This window comes from Meles meles, chromosome 3, assembly GCF_922984935.1.
Source record: "Meles meles chromosome 3, mMelMel3.1 paternal haplotype, whole genome shotgun sequence".
Classification (NCBI taxonomy): domain Eukaryota; kingdom Metazoa; phylum Chordata; class Mammalia; order Carnivora; family Mustelidae; genus Meles; species Meles meles.
Window position 1 is genome coordinate 98884189 of NC_060068.1, and position 16511 is coordinate 98900699.

The 16511-nt window shown below is 39.1% G+C and overlaps 1 protein-coding gene across 11 annotated transcripts in view; it reads left to right on the forward strand.

Moving 5' to 3' along the window:
• The window catches only part of JAKMIP2 (janus kinase and microtubule interacting protein 2), a 172749-nt gene that overhangs the window by 112046 nt on the left and 44192 nt on the right, over positions 1-16511 (forward strand). For all 11 annotated transcript variants that reach the window (XM_045999746.1, XM_045999745.1, XM_045999744.1 and 8 more), the window contains 7 exons: positions 435-644; positions 2426-2524; positions 6655-6801; positions 7457-7597; positions 10209-10265; positions 11253-11372; positions 13010-13138. In XM_045999746.1, the coding sequence (XP_045855702.1) occupies positions 435-644; positions 2426-2524; positions 6655-6801; positions 7457-7597; positions 10209-10265; positions 11253-11372; positions 13010-13138 (903 nt within the window). The remainder of the gene's footprint in view (positions 1-434; positions 645-2425; positions 2525-6654; positions 6802-7456; positions 7598-10208; positions 10266-11252; positions 11373-13009; positions 13139-16511) is intronic.

Here is a 16511-nt window from a genome sequence, read left to right on the forward strand (position 1 = left end):
GCTATTCCTCCGAACAGGAAGAACATCAAAAATTGTCCTGGGAAACCCTGTAATAGAATATTGAGTGTCTTTTTTAACACAAATGACCCATTTTATTTTATTTTATTTTACAAATGACCCATTTTAAAGTTAACCTCTCCTTTCTAAATCCAACCAACCTAGACTATTTCAAACAATATATTGAACTAAAGCATCTACACAGGATATACCAGAGAGAAAAAGTTACTCTCTTTGATGCCTCATTATCTGAGGATAGCCTTTCATTACACAGTGTTGCCTTCTCTTGTTCATAAATTCGGTATACCTGTCACAGTCATAATTTTTTCCCATAACAATCAGTGGAAAGAAGTTAAACTCCTACCATTGTAAAAAAGCATTTTTTTTTTTTTTTACAACTTTGTTAAATAAAATGTCCTGGGTGTCATTTAATTCAGATGGATGAGATTAAAGCCAAGGACAGGATCATCTTTTCCCTGGAAAAGGAACTGGAGACCCAAACTGGCTATGTACAGAAACTGCAGCTGCAGAAGGAGGCATTGGATGAACAGCTCTTTCTGGTCAAGGAGGCCGAGTGTAACATGAGCAGTCCAAAACGAGAGATTCCGGGAAGAGCAGGAGACGGCTCTGAGCACTGCGGCAGCCCTGTAAGTCTGTCTAAGCTGAAACAAAGAACTCAGGAGTCATCTTTTATTTAGCTCCCAAGTTTTACTTTTCACTTAAGCTCTTTTCCTGTTTGCTACAAAGAAATCAATTCTACCACCTCCTATAAAACCAACTAGTATCTTGGGAACAGGGTTTTTTAAACTCATAGACAACAAAGTGGTCTGCCCTGCATTAGCAGATCACAAGAGAATTACAGGTCTTTTTAAATCTTCCATAGAATTTTTCTACCCATGTGATACCTATCCAAACTTCAGCCTATTATAAGAGTCATAAATTAGGTGAAACTCTTACCAAGACTGGTAATTTGCCCTTGGGTGGACCATTGGGTTGGAAATTGGTGAAGCCGGTTGTCGTCTACAGGAGTCAAACTGTGTGACTATATAAAAAACTAAACAGTTTAAATCATCCTCTGAAAGCTTCTAGTCTGATTGAACTTCTCACTTATTACCCTGGATTTTGATCATTTTATAGGAGAAATTATTTTAAGAACTGCAGCCAGAGAAATCAGCTTGTATATAGTTTGCTTTCATAACTTATACCTTTCAAATTATGTAGCTGCTAAAAAGATGAAAATGTATTATTTAAGAACAGAGATAGGTTCCAAAGTAGTACTTAGAACCAAATAATGAATAATTTATGAATTGGTATTCAGGATATATATATCCCCGTAGGTGGTGGAACCAGGATTTAGCAGATGTAAGTTTCAGTTCTATCCCTGACATTTACCTGCAGTGCAGCAAAATTGTCTAGGGAATGGGCTGGAGGGTCAGACTCTTTAGTTCAAATTCTGGATCTGCCACTTACCATGTGACCTTAGGCAAATCATTTTCCTGCTCAGAGTTTCCTCATCTGTAAAAGAGACGCACTAATGGGCCATAAGGCTGGTCGGAGGTCTAGAAGAAACAGCCTGTAAAATGTGGAGCAGAGTGTCTGGTTCATAGTTAGCATTCAATAAATATTAATTATTGATCTATTGATAGTAGCCGCAAGACCTTGAATGAATTACAACCTCGCTGAATCTTCACTGTTCTGCTAAATCCTCCAGGATTTTATGAATCTGGAGATATAATGTGTGGGAAACTGGTTTGTCAACAGTACAGCACTATCAAAGTGTAAGATGATAATGGAATTGAAAGTCTGTAATGGTCCTATGGATGCTAGAGCATGGAGTCAGTCCATGGGAGCCATGTGTAAAGTGATCCATGGCTATTATGACAGTGGGGACGCCAGTAGCTCTGGGCAAAATGTACCAACAAAGGCATGAAGGTAATACACCAACCTTCTCACTCTGACCTTTTTCTTCAGGATTATGTAGGAATTTTCAAAGCCCAGCCCTATCTTTTATTCTTTGGCCACGTGTGATAGGACATTTGTCCTAACTGTGGGAAACAATGTGCAGCCATGACTTAAGAGATGCTCCTTGAACCTCATGTAATCACTAAATGACCTTAGTCTCAGAGCTCACAAATCTGAGAGGCTCATCCAACCATCTACAAGTCACCCTGCCAGGAGCCAGGGCTCCAGAGAGTATCTGCCACATGGAATTCGTTTGCAGTTTCAATCAGGCCTGGTCTTCAACCCAAGCAGTGAATATCAAGGGTTAGAAGACAGTCAATATTTACTCTTCTCTAAATACAGAACATTTTACTCTCACCTCGTAAGCCAGGTGAAAGGAACCAAACCTCTTACTTTTATGAGTGGAATTCCCAAACTTTGTGAAAAGTGTTATGGAAGAAATACCCATTTTAATTTCCGTGCATAGGATTTGAGAAGAAATCAGAAGAGAATAGCTGAATTGAATGCCACTATAAGAAAATTAGAAGACAGGAACACCCTGCTTGGAGATGAACGAAATGAACTGGTGAGTTCTGCCCAGAATTACTCGTTTATTTATTTGGTGATTTTCCTTAAGCGTTTTGTTTAAGAAAATTTATAAGAGGGGCGCCTAGGTGGCTCAGTGGGTTAAAGCCTCTGCCTTCGGCTCAGGTCATGATCCCAGGGTCCTGGGATTGAGCCCCACATCGGGCTCTCTGCTCAGCGGGGAGCCTGCTTCCTCCTCTCTCTCTGCCTGCCTCTCTGCCTACTTGTGATCTCTGTCTATCAAATAAATAAATAAAATCTTAAAAAAAAAAGAAAATTTATAAGACGTTGTGGAAGTATAACATAATAAAGGCAAGTGCACAGATAATAAAGTTCCAGTTTAATAAACTTGCCCAAAGAAATACACCCATATTACCACCACTCAGATGAATACCTGGAAGATTACCAGTGCCTCAGAGCCTCCCTCTCTTGGGAATTCTCTCAGTCATATCCTTCCAGAACTAATCCACTCACTGAATTCTGTCACTGTAGATGTGCGTCACCACTTTTTAAATGTTTCGTAAATGGCATCCTACAGCAATCACTCTTCTGTGTCTGGCTTTTTTGTCCAGCATTACATTTGTGGAAGTCACTCACTGTATTACGTGTGTCACTCATTCATTTTCTTACTCTATTGTATTCAGTTAATACACCACAGTATATTTCCTTGTCGATTTCCTTGGCATTTATAGTGTTTCTTAGCAGTTTCAATGTTAGTAGTGCTGCTACCTGTCTTTGGTGAGAAGATGTGTTCATTTCTGCTGAGAACTTACCAAGGAGCAGAATGACTGGGTCGTAGGGTGTGCATGTGGTCAACCTAAGTACTGGTTGCTGGGTCTCCACAGTTGTGAGAACAATTGCATTCCCACCGCCAATGTGGGAGACTTGGCAGTTTCTCCCCAGCTTTGCCAACATGCACAGATCGTTGATGATATTAGTCAGTATGGTGGGTGTGAGCAATATTCTGATTATAGGATTTTGATTTTTACTTTCCTTAATAATGAGGTTGAGTGAATTATCAAATATCTTTTGGCTTTTGGGGTGTCCTTATGTGATTTGCCCTTTGTTTTTCATAAAATTTTCTTTTGTGTTGCCTTTTTTTTCTTATTAATATTAGGAATTCTTTACATCATTTTTGTATATCTGTATTTAAAATATCCTGCTCTGGGGACACCTGGGTGGCTCAGTCGATTAAGTGTCTGACTCTTGGTCTCTGCTCAGGTCGTGATCTCAGGGTCTTGAGATCGAGCCCATGTCAGGCTCCAGCCTCAGCATGGAGTCTGCCAGGGATTCCTTCTCTTTCTCCCTCTGCCCTTTCCCCATGCTCTATCATGCTGTCTCTCTCTCTCTCTCAAATAAATCTTAAAAAAAAACAAAAAACCTGCTCTGTGCCTTACATTATACATTCTTTTTTTTTTTTTTAAGATTTTATTTATTTATTTGACAGATCATAAGTAGGCAGAGAGGCAGGCCAGGGAGGGGAGGGGGAAGCAGGCTCCCCGCTGAGCAGAGAGCCCGATGTGGGGCTCGATCCCACGACCCTGGGATCATGACCTGAACCGAAGGCAGAGGCTTTAACCCACTGAGGCACCCAGGTGCCCCACATTGTACATTCTTAATGGTAGTTCTTGGTACAAAGAAGTTATAATTTCAGCATTTTGTTTTTTCCAAATATATACATTTGAAGTCATAAGTCTCTAAGCTTCATACATTTTTTATGTCATAATGTATTGTTATTTCAAAATCTTTTTTAATATATGATTTCTTCTTCAACCCATGGTTTACTTAGCACCATAAAGCTTAACTTCTAAACATTTGGAGATTTTTGAGTTACCTCTTTGCTAATGATTTCTACCTTAATTCCATTGTAGTCAGAGAATATACTTTGTATTATTTCTTTTTTTTAAGTTGAAGTACAGTTGACACACAATGTTACATTAGTCAGTAATACTTTGTATCATTTCATTCTTTAAAACTTGTTGAAATCTACTTTTTAATGGTAGCATACTGTCAATTTTAGAAACATTCCATGTTCTCATAAAAAGAAGGTATACTCTGCATGTGTTTTGAGTCAAGTTCATTAGTAGTCTTGTTTAAAATCTCCTATATCTTTGTACTGTTTCTGTGTGCTTCTTCTCCCAACAGATTTGTCCATATCTATTCTTAGTTTTGTCGAGTTTGCTTTATATATATATTTGAAGTGTATTACTAGGTACATGTAAATTAAGATTTATTAAATGTTTGCATCCTGATTTTTTTTTTTTTTATCTTTAGTAATACTTCTTGACTTAAAGTCTTTGTCTGATGTCAGTTGCACTATATTGGATATTTTCTTTTGGTGGTTTCAAGAATATCTGTATTGACTCTCACACTTTATAATATTTAAGTTATATCTTTTAAAAGGAACCTTTTTTTTAGGTACTTTGGATCTATGCTTACTAATGTATGGTATGATAGAATTACGGATATCTCCTTTTACATGTGTTTTTCTGCATCTTCTGTAAATAGCATCTACTAAGTAAATTTAACTGTTTAAAACCCTTGTCATTGACCTTCAGAAAAGAGACGAAGTTTAAAATAGTGAGCCTAGTGGAATAATTTTTTGTCCTTGTATATGTTTCATATTTAATACAGTTTCTTCAGACACTGAAACTCGAATCTGAGGAATAAATGAGGTTATGAAAAATTTTGGCCTTTGATATAAAATGAGTTTCCAAATGGCAGTTGGGATACAGTTGGGAAGTACTGTTTTAGAATCCCACAAGCAGCTGTTTCAAATATTTATAGGTAGCTAATTCTCCTACCCCAGTACTTCCGATAATGTTAGATTCTCAAAAGCAAGAGTGAGTACTTTAAACAATCTTGTCAGATGGTTCTGATAGATAGACCCCACCACTTTCCTTGCTAAAGTACCCCTCCCCCAATACATACTCATTCAGAAACATTAGTATAAAGTCACTGAACTAAGCACAGGAACTTTAACATGGAAATTGTTATGTATAGAGGGACCATAAAATATGTCATCCAAATGAGAGTTTTGAGAGTAAAGGTGGGGAGGACTATTAACAATTACCCCAAGATAGCATTCATAAAATTAGACCAGTGGTTCTCAGCTAGAGGCAATTTTGGCAGTATCTGGAGACATTTTTGATTGTCACAACTGGGAGGATGTTACCAGCATCCAGCAGGCAGAGGCCAGGGATGCTGCTAAACATTCTACAATGTAGGACATCTCCTCATGACAAAAAATATCTAGCCCAGAATGTCTAGAGTACAGATGTTGAGAAACCCTGCCTTAGACTAACTAGCAAACCAGAATATGGTCACTCTTAATTATGAGTGGGTAAGAATATAATCATACTTTTCCTAAGCTCGGTGAGAATGAAATATTCTTAAACACAAATATCAATAAAGTTTTGAGAGTATTTTTTTTCCTCAGTAACATCTTCTTAAAAATAAACATCCTTGGGGCACCTGGCTGGCTTAGAAGAACATGAGCCTCCTGCTCTTGGGGTTATGAGTTCAAGCCCCACACTGGGTGTAGAGATTACAAAAAAAAAAAAAAAAAACCAACAACAACAAAAACAACTTAAAGAAATGAATGAACAGCCTTAGTACGGTTTTAGGAGTCTTAGCAACATCTCATGGGCAGAACAGGTTTTGGTGACAACCAGGCTTGGGTTTGGGTCCTGGTTGCACTACTTAATGACTTGTGATTCACACTAGCTGCTTTATCTCTCTGAGCCAGTGAAGGGTCATTGCAGGCCTGGGGAGAGGTATGAGCAGCATCAGATGGGGGCTGAGTGTGCAGGATACCTGGGCTGGAGGAATCAAGGGCAAGCAAGGCATGCAATTGCTCTTCTTGAGCATTTCCAAAAGCAGAGCCTTGGCCACACCTCCTTGAAGGTAATACTTGATACAGAGCTATGAATACTCTGATGGCAAACCATTAGAGGAAACTGAAAACAAAGCAGTTGAGCTGTTAAATGAAGGATGGACATGGTCAGTTCTGAGACACAGAGAGAAGCAGACCAAGGTGGCCCTGGGTAGGTTTCACCCCTGTCGGTTCACTCCTTCTGCCCCCACATCCACTCCAGCACAAGAGACAAATTATAGCTTATGTCTTCCCAGTTAAAACGTGTGCGGGAAACCGAGAAACAATGTAAACCTCTTCTGGAAAGGAACAAGTGCCTCGCCAAGAGGAACGATGAGCTGATGGTGTCTTTGCAACGCATGGAAGAGAAGCTAAAAGCTGTTACCAAGGAAAATTCGGAAATGGTGTGTATCACAGACTCTGTAAGAGTGCAGCTTCCCTCTTTGTATTACACCACTAACCTGACTTACTGCTCTGAGTTTGTTTTTAAAATACAATGCTATTCATGAAAGTTGGGGGTTTTCCCTGTGTAAACAAGGAACCTTAAAGGAAGAAAGCAAGAGAAAGTTGCTGGCTCTGAATTTAAAGGGGTTTCTAAATTTGCAGAATGGTAGGAGTGCTTCGGGATCTGCATACTTTCCAAAATCTTCCCAATAGAGAAGAAACTTTCAACATAGCTCCTCAGCCACAGAGACTTCCTTCCAAGAATTTCACTAACGTGCTCTTTATAGAACTGTACAATGGGAGCTCTCATCTTCTGAGACATTGCATAATAGTTGAGAAATAGATGCTACCACTTGAATTATGTATGGACAGTGATAAGCTCATGCACTCTTAACAGACTTACAGCAAAGCTATCGAGATCTTCAGACATCCCTGATGATTTTGACTTGTCAAAAATAAAATATACTTGAGGGTTTTTGTTGATGGCATCTGTGAAGCTGAGCAATTTTCACATTTAGCTGGAGCCTCATAAAGTTTCTACAGATATTTTATGTGAACTGTTCAAGTTTGGGAATTTTAAAGTCTCTACCTATACTTTCTTCTTTTCTAATCCAGAGAGAAAAAATAACATCCCACCCACCCTTAAAGAAATTAAAATCTCTGAATGACCTCGATCAAGCTAATGAAGAACAAGAGACAGAGTTTTTAAAACTTCAAGTCATTGAGCAGCAGAACATTATTGATGAGCTCACAAGGGTATGTCTTGATGAAACTATAAACTCTAAGCTGTTTCCAGGGGCAAGTAGCTGAGAAATCAACATACACTGGAAACACTTAATAATTTCAGATTAGCCCCAAAGGCCCACGTTTATATATTCAATACATAAGTAGGTTGAAGAGCTTCTACTCCAAAAATACTTCATATTATTAAACTGTTTTATACATTTTCAGTTATAATCCTTTGTTAACTAGTTTGGTAACACAAATAGTGGCTGCAGAACACCCTAAAAGAACTTCCAAATGCATCATCATGTGAGTAGGTAGGTAGTGCCTTATAATTGCATTCCAGTATCAAGATTCTGAGGCTCTGAGATTAAATATTTGGCCAACAATAACAGGATCATATGCCTCTTATTTCCCAACATTTAATTCAGTGTCTAGCACATAGGTACAGTTTAATACTTGTTCAATGAACCTCTGTCGAAGCACTTTTCATTCTGCCCTAAACACCACACACAGACTTCCAGTGTGGGTACAGGGAGTCAAGTGCAGAAGGTGACATCGTAATTGCATGACAGAGTGGAAATTTCAGTCCTGATCTTCTGACCATGACCTCAGTGCCTGTAGAGCCGTTATTACTCCCATTTACATCTGGTCAAGGCCTGTTTTGCCAGCAGCAGTGGACTAAGACCTTCAGATGCCTTTCGGTTTCCTCTTTGCCTCTCTGTCTTTATTCCATTATTATTATCTCTGGTCACTCTCACTTCAGGACCAAGCCAAGGGCCAGAGAGTTGAAGAACCAGCAATTGGGGTTGGGGTGGGGGGGGTGGTTAGGCAAGTGTCTCCAGAGTAAGGTGAGCAAGCTGATTTATTGCTGTTGAGGGGAGAAAAGATGATAACTTCAGGTTATAACTATCTGTGGTTTATCTTTTTAAAATCATCTATGTTGAGTTAAAAGGCATATACTGTATTAGAGTAATTCAAGCTTAAATTTTCAAAAGTTTCAGATATATTAAGGTTTTTTTTTTTTAAGATTTTTTTATTTATTTATTTGACAGAGAGAGATCACAAGTAGGCAGAGAGGCAGGCAGAGAGAGAGAGAGAGAGAGGGAAGCAGGCTCCCTGCTGAGCAGAGAGCCCGATGCGGGACTCGATCCCAGGACCATGAGATCATGACCTGAGCCGAAGGCAGCGGCTTAACCCACTGAGCCACCCAGGCGCCCCATATTAAGGTTTTATAGTAAAAATATTTTACATGGCAAGAAATCCTAAAGGTTAACATCACTGGCATAAACAAGTCCATGTATTAAATATGGCCTTCTAAAGCAGTGTGCCTCTTAGGTCACATCCACGTCCTTAATTTCTAGAAAATCCCAGAACCACTTACCCATACTTTTCTTGACTTCGAGTATCTGTACTTAAGCTAAAAGTTTCTTAAAGGAATTTGATGTGTTGGGGTGCCTGGGTGGCTCAGTCGGTTAAGCGGCTGCCTTCGGCTCAGGACATGATCCCAGTGTCCTAGGATCAAGCCCCACATTGGTCTCCCTGCTCAGCAGGGAGTCTGCTTCTTTCTGCCTCTTTCTGCCACTCTGCCTACTTGTGCTCTCTTTCTGTCTCTCTGTCAAATACATAAATAAAATCTTAAAAAAAAAAAAAGAATTTGATGTGTTGACAAATATTATCCAGACTTTCAGGGAAACTGTCACTTATTTAATCTACCTTTAAATTTGTACAGTAAATATGTGGGATACTTAGCGGATGAGCACCAAATTCCCAGGATATCTCCATCCGCAGCAACAATGAATCAAGAAATCGATTGTGGGGGGGGGGGGGGAAGAAATCGATTGTGATTTCTAGATATTCTTTGAGTTTCCCAGAACATTCCAACTACAACAACCCCCCCCCAAAAAAACCCACTAGATTACTCCAACCCAGTAGATACTCTGTTCCCATCTTCAGAGGCTACAGGTGAGAATGAGAGTCTGAGACAGCTTGCTATGCCTTTCAACTGATTAAATGAAAAGAATAAGGTTTATGCAAAATAGCACTTTTTTAATACTTATATAAAAAGTAATTTTGGGTTTGGGAAAACTGAAAAATTGTGCTTTGGGAAAATATGAGTATTTTCAGAGCTACTTGATCTTCAAGTGTAACAAAAGATTCTGATGGGAAGACAGTGTTACTTCCTTATTGGGAGGCTCTCAGATCCACATAGATTATCAGGAAAGGTTGTAGTGTATTTTTACTTAAAAAATATGTAAGTAGCAGGGCAGCTGGGTGACTTAATTGGTTAAGCAACCAACTCTTGGTTTCCACTAAGTTCCTGATCTCAGCATCATGAGATCAAGCCCAGCACACCCAGTGTGAAGCCTGTTTGAGATTCTTTCCCCTCCGTCTTCCTCTCCCTCTGCTCCTCCCCCTACTTGTGCTCTCTCTCTCAAATAAATAAACAAATAAAATCTTTAAAAAGATCTGTAAGTAGCAAACCTTAAAATTTCCAAAATCATAAAACACAATCTTATTTTAAATAGAAAGGCATAATGCCTCAGGGGAAAACCAACTCTATCATTGCGGGTGGGGGGTGGTGGGACCACCTAGAGGGAAACATGTACCAACTCAACATCTGAGTTCTTCATCTGTTTTCCAGGACCGAGAAAAGCTCATCCGTAGGAGAAAACATAGAAGAAGTTCCAAGCCAATTAAGGTAATGGGAAAACTAGGTTATCAGGCTTTTGCCACAAGCTCTGTGAGAGAAGTGAGGCTTGCCAAGGAATCTTCCTGCAAAGATGTGATAAATCAAATGTTCCTAAACTGCAGCAAACCATGGGCTCTATTTTCTAGAAGAAAATCTCTTAATAGTTCTTAGAAGTCCAAAAATTATTACATTATGGATTTTAACCTTTAAGGTTTGCTTTATTATGACTTTATCTGAGTGAATAAGGCACTCGGTTTGATGTAGAAGGCATTATCTGACAAGTTGGAGAGTCAGACTCCTAAGAACATGCAAGAGATACACATGATTTAATGCCTCCTGGTGAACAATATTAGTGTCTCATACTCACCCTGTAATTATTAGTATATTTTTATTACTCTCTTGGAGAGTATTATTGATAGTAGTTTGATTTTATTATTCCATTGGATATGGATACATCACTTGGATACTATTCTAATAATGATTACTAGTAACGGTACTCTCAGTCCATCCATATCTGTATAGTCTCTTATAATCCACAGAGTTTTGTTAATTTGTCTAAAATTTGTTTGATTTTGTTTTTATCAAGTACGTTATTTGATTTGAATATGGGATTGGATGGTAAGTCTTACAATTTGATAATCCCAAATAGGTGCCTGGACTTTAAATGTCTTGATCATATTTTAAGTACTGGAAAGAGCAAATCACATAAACTCCTCATGGTATAAAATGTAATGTAAAAGAGGCTCCAATGTTTCTATGAAGAGAGCCAAATATTCATTAACATTCCTCAAAAACATCATGAGTGAAACAAAAGGAGACACACTTTTATTGGAATTATTGTGTTCATGCCCAGAGTGTTTAATTCCTCCAAGAAACACTAAAGGACCCCTGTCTTCTGTGTCCTTTTGCACATGTGGCGGTTGATGGTGCCCCGATAATACGTTGACTTTCCCCACTTCTAGTTGTGTCAGTAAATATGTACTTTCCCTCCCCTAGAGGCCTGTTTTGGACCCATTTATTGGCTATGATGAGGACTCCATGGATTCAGAGACATCATCCATGGCCTCGTTTAGAACTGACCGAACACCAGCTACTCCTGATGATGACTTAGATGAAGTAAGCTTTTCCACTTCTCTAGTCTTCTGTGATATTATCACCAAATCTTTCATTTAAAATGGAGAGAAAGCATTGCACTTCCTATATCCTTTCTGAGCTGTGCAAAATGATCACGCAATGGTTCCATTTTTACTTTGTTACCTCTTGGAAAATAGCTTCACCAGTGTCATGTAACCCTTTTACGACTTGTCTAAAATGCTGTTCTGTAACTTGAAGACATTTTTCTTTTTTTGTTGTTCTTTTTTTAAAGATTTTATTTATTTATTTTATTTGACAGCGAGAGAGAGAGAGATCACAAGTAGGCAGAGAGGCAGGCAGAGAGAAAGAGAGAGGGAAGCAGGCTCCCTGCCGAGCAGAGAGCAGAGAGCCCGATGTGGGACTCGATCCCAGGACCCTGAGATCATGACCTGAGCCGAAGGCAGCGGCTTAACCCACTGAGCCACCCTGGCGCCCTGAAGACTTTTTTCAAACATAAAGTTACTATCCCAAATTTTTCTCACAAAGAAGGTGAGGACCGAGGAAGAGGCTTAGAAGAAGAAGTTTCTAGATACAGTTGAGGACAGGGTTTAGCAAAGTGTGCTTTGTAGACTACCATTGTCAGAATCATCTAGGGGGGGTTCAATCACAGTGAAAATTCCTGGACTCTACTACACAACTCCTGAGTCAGGATCTTGTGGGTAGGACCCCCAAATCTGCATTTTTCACAGAGCTTCCTGGTGATTATATTATGCTCTGAAGTTTGAGACCTAAAGCTGTGAAAGTGTATTTTTAAGTTTATCTCAAGACCAACCAAGAAATTGTTGCATATGGATGTATGGAAAAGAATTGAGACTAAAACTCTATCTTTTCCTCCCATTTGAATCCAAAAGTTAGGTGTAACTTCTTCTCATTTGGATCCAAAATTGACTAATCCAAACCAAAAGAGTAACCAAGCATCAGATATGTATAAATAAACAAATGCCTCTTATTAACAAACATTAAGTATTTATGTGATGTCCATCTTGAAAGTACTACAGTGTTTGTGTCTATGTACATACTTTAAAATTAAGAATAAAATCACAGGGAAAAAAAAAAAAAGAAAATCACAGGGTGCCTGTGTGGCTCAGTTGGCTAAGTGTCCACCTCTTGATTTCGGCTCAGGTCATGATCTCAGGGTCGTGAGATCAAGCCCCATCTCAGACTCTGCACTGGGTGTGGAGCCTGTTTGGGATTCTTTATCTCCTTCTGCCACTCCCCCACACAAAACTTACTTGTGGAGCATAAAGAATAACACGGAGGACATTGGGAGATGGAGAGGAGAAGTGAGTTCGGGGAAATCGGAGGGGGAGACAAACCATGAGACTGTGGACTCTGAGAAACAAACTGAGGGTTTTGGAGGGGTGGGTAGTTGGGTGAGCCTGGTGGTAGGTATTAAGGAGGGCACGTATTGCATGGAGTACTGGGTGTGGTGCATAAGCAATGAATCTTGGAACACTGAAAAAAAAAATTACAAAAAAAAAAAAGAATAAAATTACACCGAATCCAGTATCAAACAAATATTTACTTCTCTTTATAAAGTGGACAAATGTTAGTGTTTCATATTGAACACAGGACCCAAACATAACCTAATTATTTTTTGGCTTTTTTGTAACCTCAAGAGTTTAGCAGCTGAGGAATCTGAGCTACGATTTCGACAATTAACAAAAGAATATCAGGCCCTCCAAAGAGCATATGCCCTCCTGCAAGAGCAGACTGGAGGTATCATCGATGCTGAAAGGGAAGCCAAGGTCAGTATACATCTGGGGAGAGGGCTCTGAATTGACTTGCAGCAGTTGTAACATAAAAGTACCATGCACATAAAAATATCAGTAGGATAGCTTCCCCTGTATCCTCTCCACTGCGGCTTTTGAACTGTTTCATCTTTTATGTCAACAAACCTTGCATCTAGAGACATTAGAACCAACTTAGATCGATGCTTTTGTTCCTTTAAAGATAGTAGTTCTTATTCTTGCTATTTGAAAGCTTATATTTTCAAAGCTAGGCAATATTGAATTTTGATAATCCACTTTTTTTTTTCAGCTTCTTGCTTGGAAAAAATACTTCTGTGGTTAGCCACTTTCTTCTCTTAGTTAATAAGTGCACAGCATTACATTGACAGCTTCCAAAGAATTTTCACTGACAATATCTCATTTAATTTTTATGATACCACCCTAAGGCAGATGTTTTATGAAAGATGAATTCGAGGCTCTGAGGGGTTAACTAAATTGCCCGAGATCACGTAGCTAATTAGTAGAAAACTTGGATTGCTAGGTCACATGTTCTTTCCATTATATCACAACTGCCTCTCAGAAACTTATTTAAAAAAAAAAAACAAAAAACCACATACATACAATACTAATACTTAAAATTTAGTGAGTGCAGTGTGGCAGGCTTAATTGTAAGCACTTACCATATATCATCTGATGCAATCCTCAAACAACCCTATGAGTTAGATGCTATTCTTAGCTATGTCCTTTTTATAGGAGAGGAGATAATAGCTTAGTAGGAGTTAAATGTAGATTAGCTAGGTTGAAACCAGGATATATACCTCAGTTAGATGAAAGCTAGGGTATCAACCTTATGTTTCTGAGTTCACAGTCCTAACCACCGGTGCCATAACTGCCTCATAGATTAATTTACATGGGACAAAAAGGATTATGCCCACCCAGTGATTTTATCCTATTTCCCAGTTTAAAGGGTATGTAGTATGCTGAGGAGTATTGTAGGACCTATTTGTAGTTGTTTAATGGGACAGGATAGATATTATAGTTGTGTATTTTTAAATTGTAACATACATATGTACACATGCGTATTTATACATAAATGAATAAACGTTTTTAAAAAACACTGTGGGGGCACCTGGGTGTCTCCTAAAGCCTCTGCCTTCGGCTCAGGTCATGATCCCAGGGTCCTGGGATCGAGCCCTGTATCAGGCTCTCTGCTCAGCAGGGAGCCTGCTTCCCCCTCTCTCTCTCCGCCTGCCTCTCTGCCTACTTGTGATCTCTGTCAAATAAATAATAAATAAAATCTTTTAAAAATAAATAAATTAAATAAATTAAAAAAACACTGTGATTTGGAATAGATAGGCAGGCAATCATTAGAAAGGGATGTATGTGTGTTCCTTAATGTTTATTCCCTAATATATAATAGTTGTGATTTTCATGATTAGCATGTATGAAGCATTCTCACCAACATAGGGTTGGCTAATTAAGATAAATGGCATATATCTTGTTTTTTGAAGAGGTGATTATGTAGAAACCAGTTCTTCCTCTCACTTCACTCCCACCTCTAAATAAAGGTTTAGGGGGACTGGGTGGCTCAGTGGGTTAAGCCTTTGCCTTTGACTCAGGTCATGATCTTAGGGTTCTGGGGTTGAGCCCTGAATCAGGCTCTCTGCTCAGCGAGGAGCCTGCTTCCCCCTCTCTCTGCCTGCCTCTCTGCCTACTTGTGATCTCTCTCTCTCTGTCAAATACTTATATAAAATCTTTAAATAAATAAATAAAGGTTTAGTGTTATCTCTGGCCATGAAAGTCAAAGAAACTTAACCATTCTCAGCAAAATAGTCTAAAACAAATCAAGATGTTAGAAAAAGAATAATAGAGTAAATTGAGAGAAAGTAGAAATGCAAGAATAGGGGTGCCTGGGTGGCTCAGTTGGTTAAGTGTCCCAACTCTTATTTTGGCTCGGGTCATTATCTCAGGGTCGTGAGATCAAGCCCTGCATCAGGCTCTGCTCTCAGCATGATGTCTGCTTGAGATTCTCTCTCTCCCTCTGCCCTCAGCCATTCTTGATTACATACCCCCTATCTCTCTAAATAAATAAGTAAAATATTAAAAAAAAGAAATGCAAAAATAGATAACATAGATGAATGAGTATCATGAAAATAAAAGATGTAATCATTTTGATAAAAGAGAAAATAGATTGTAGTCCATGCTCATTTAAAGTTAAAATAATTAGTGAAGTTAAGTTTGGGATTTTTTTAATCTGATAAAGTTAAATATAATGTTCAACAGTCCAAAGATATATTCTCCTCCCAATGAAGAATAAGAAAAGGAGGGGCACCTGGCTGGCTCAGTCAGAGCATGCAATTCTTGATCTCAGGATTGTGAGTTCAAGCCCCACAATGGGTATAGAGATTACTTTTTTTTTTTTTTTTTTTTACAGAGATCACAAGTAGGCAAAGGGGCAGACAAAGAGAGAGAGGAGGAGGCAGGCTCCCCACTAAACAGAGAGCCCATGCAGGGCTTGATCCCAAGACCCTGGGATCATGACTGGAGCCGAAGGCAGAGGTCTTAACCCACTGAGCCACCCAGGTGCCCCAAGAGATTACTTTTAAGAAAGGAAGAACTGGGCAGGGGCAGGGGGGCCGAGGGGGAGCACCTGGGTGGCTCAGTCAGTTAAACATCCATTGCTTGATTTCGGCTCAGGTCATGTTGTCAGGGTTGTGAGATCGAGCCCCTTCAGGCTCCTCAATGGGGAGTCTGCTTGAGGTTCTCTCTCTCCCTCTTCCTTTGTTCCTCCCTACCCTCTCTCCCCCTAAAAAAGAAGGAAGGCAGGAAGGAAGAAAAAAAGAAAAAAGGATCTCTTCCAATGCTGACTTTATTCCACATTATACTAAAGAACCTATCAAGATCTTAATTAAGATAAGTAAAAAATATATGGCAAAAAACAAAGAACCCACTAATTTTTCACAGGAAATAAGGTCCTATGTAGGAAGAAGACAAGAGAATCTGAAAATAAATGAAGTTAAGGTTGCTCCATAGAAGATTAGTGTCCAAAAATGCTGATACACATACTCACCCCGCATACACATCATTCATACATACATACATCTCGATCTAGATTTAGATTTAGGGCACAAAGTTGGCTCTGAATGAATGGCAAGTTTTGGGAGAGGCAAAGAAGGAGAAGGCTTTCCAGAAGAGGAATTATACCAATAAGAGAGAAATGTAGGGTTACAAGGTATATTTAGGAAATAAGGAGATCACCAGCAGATCAGGAGTAAACTCTTGATGAGTGGTGGGGGAAAGACTGCAAATATAATGGGAGTTCTCACATCTCACTTGAAGACTTTGAATTTTAACCTGGTGAGAAAAGGGGCCATGGAAAGTTTTAGGCAAG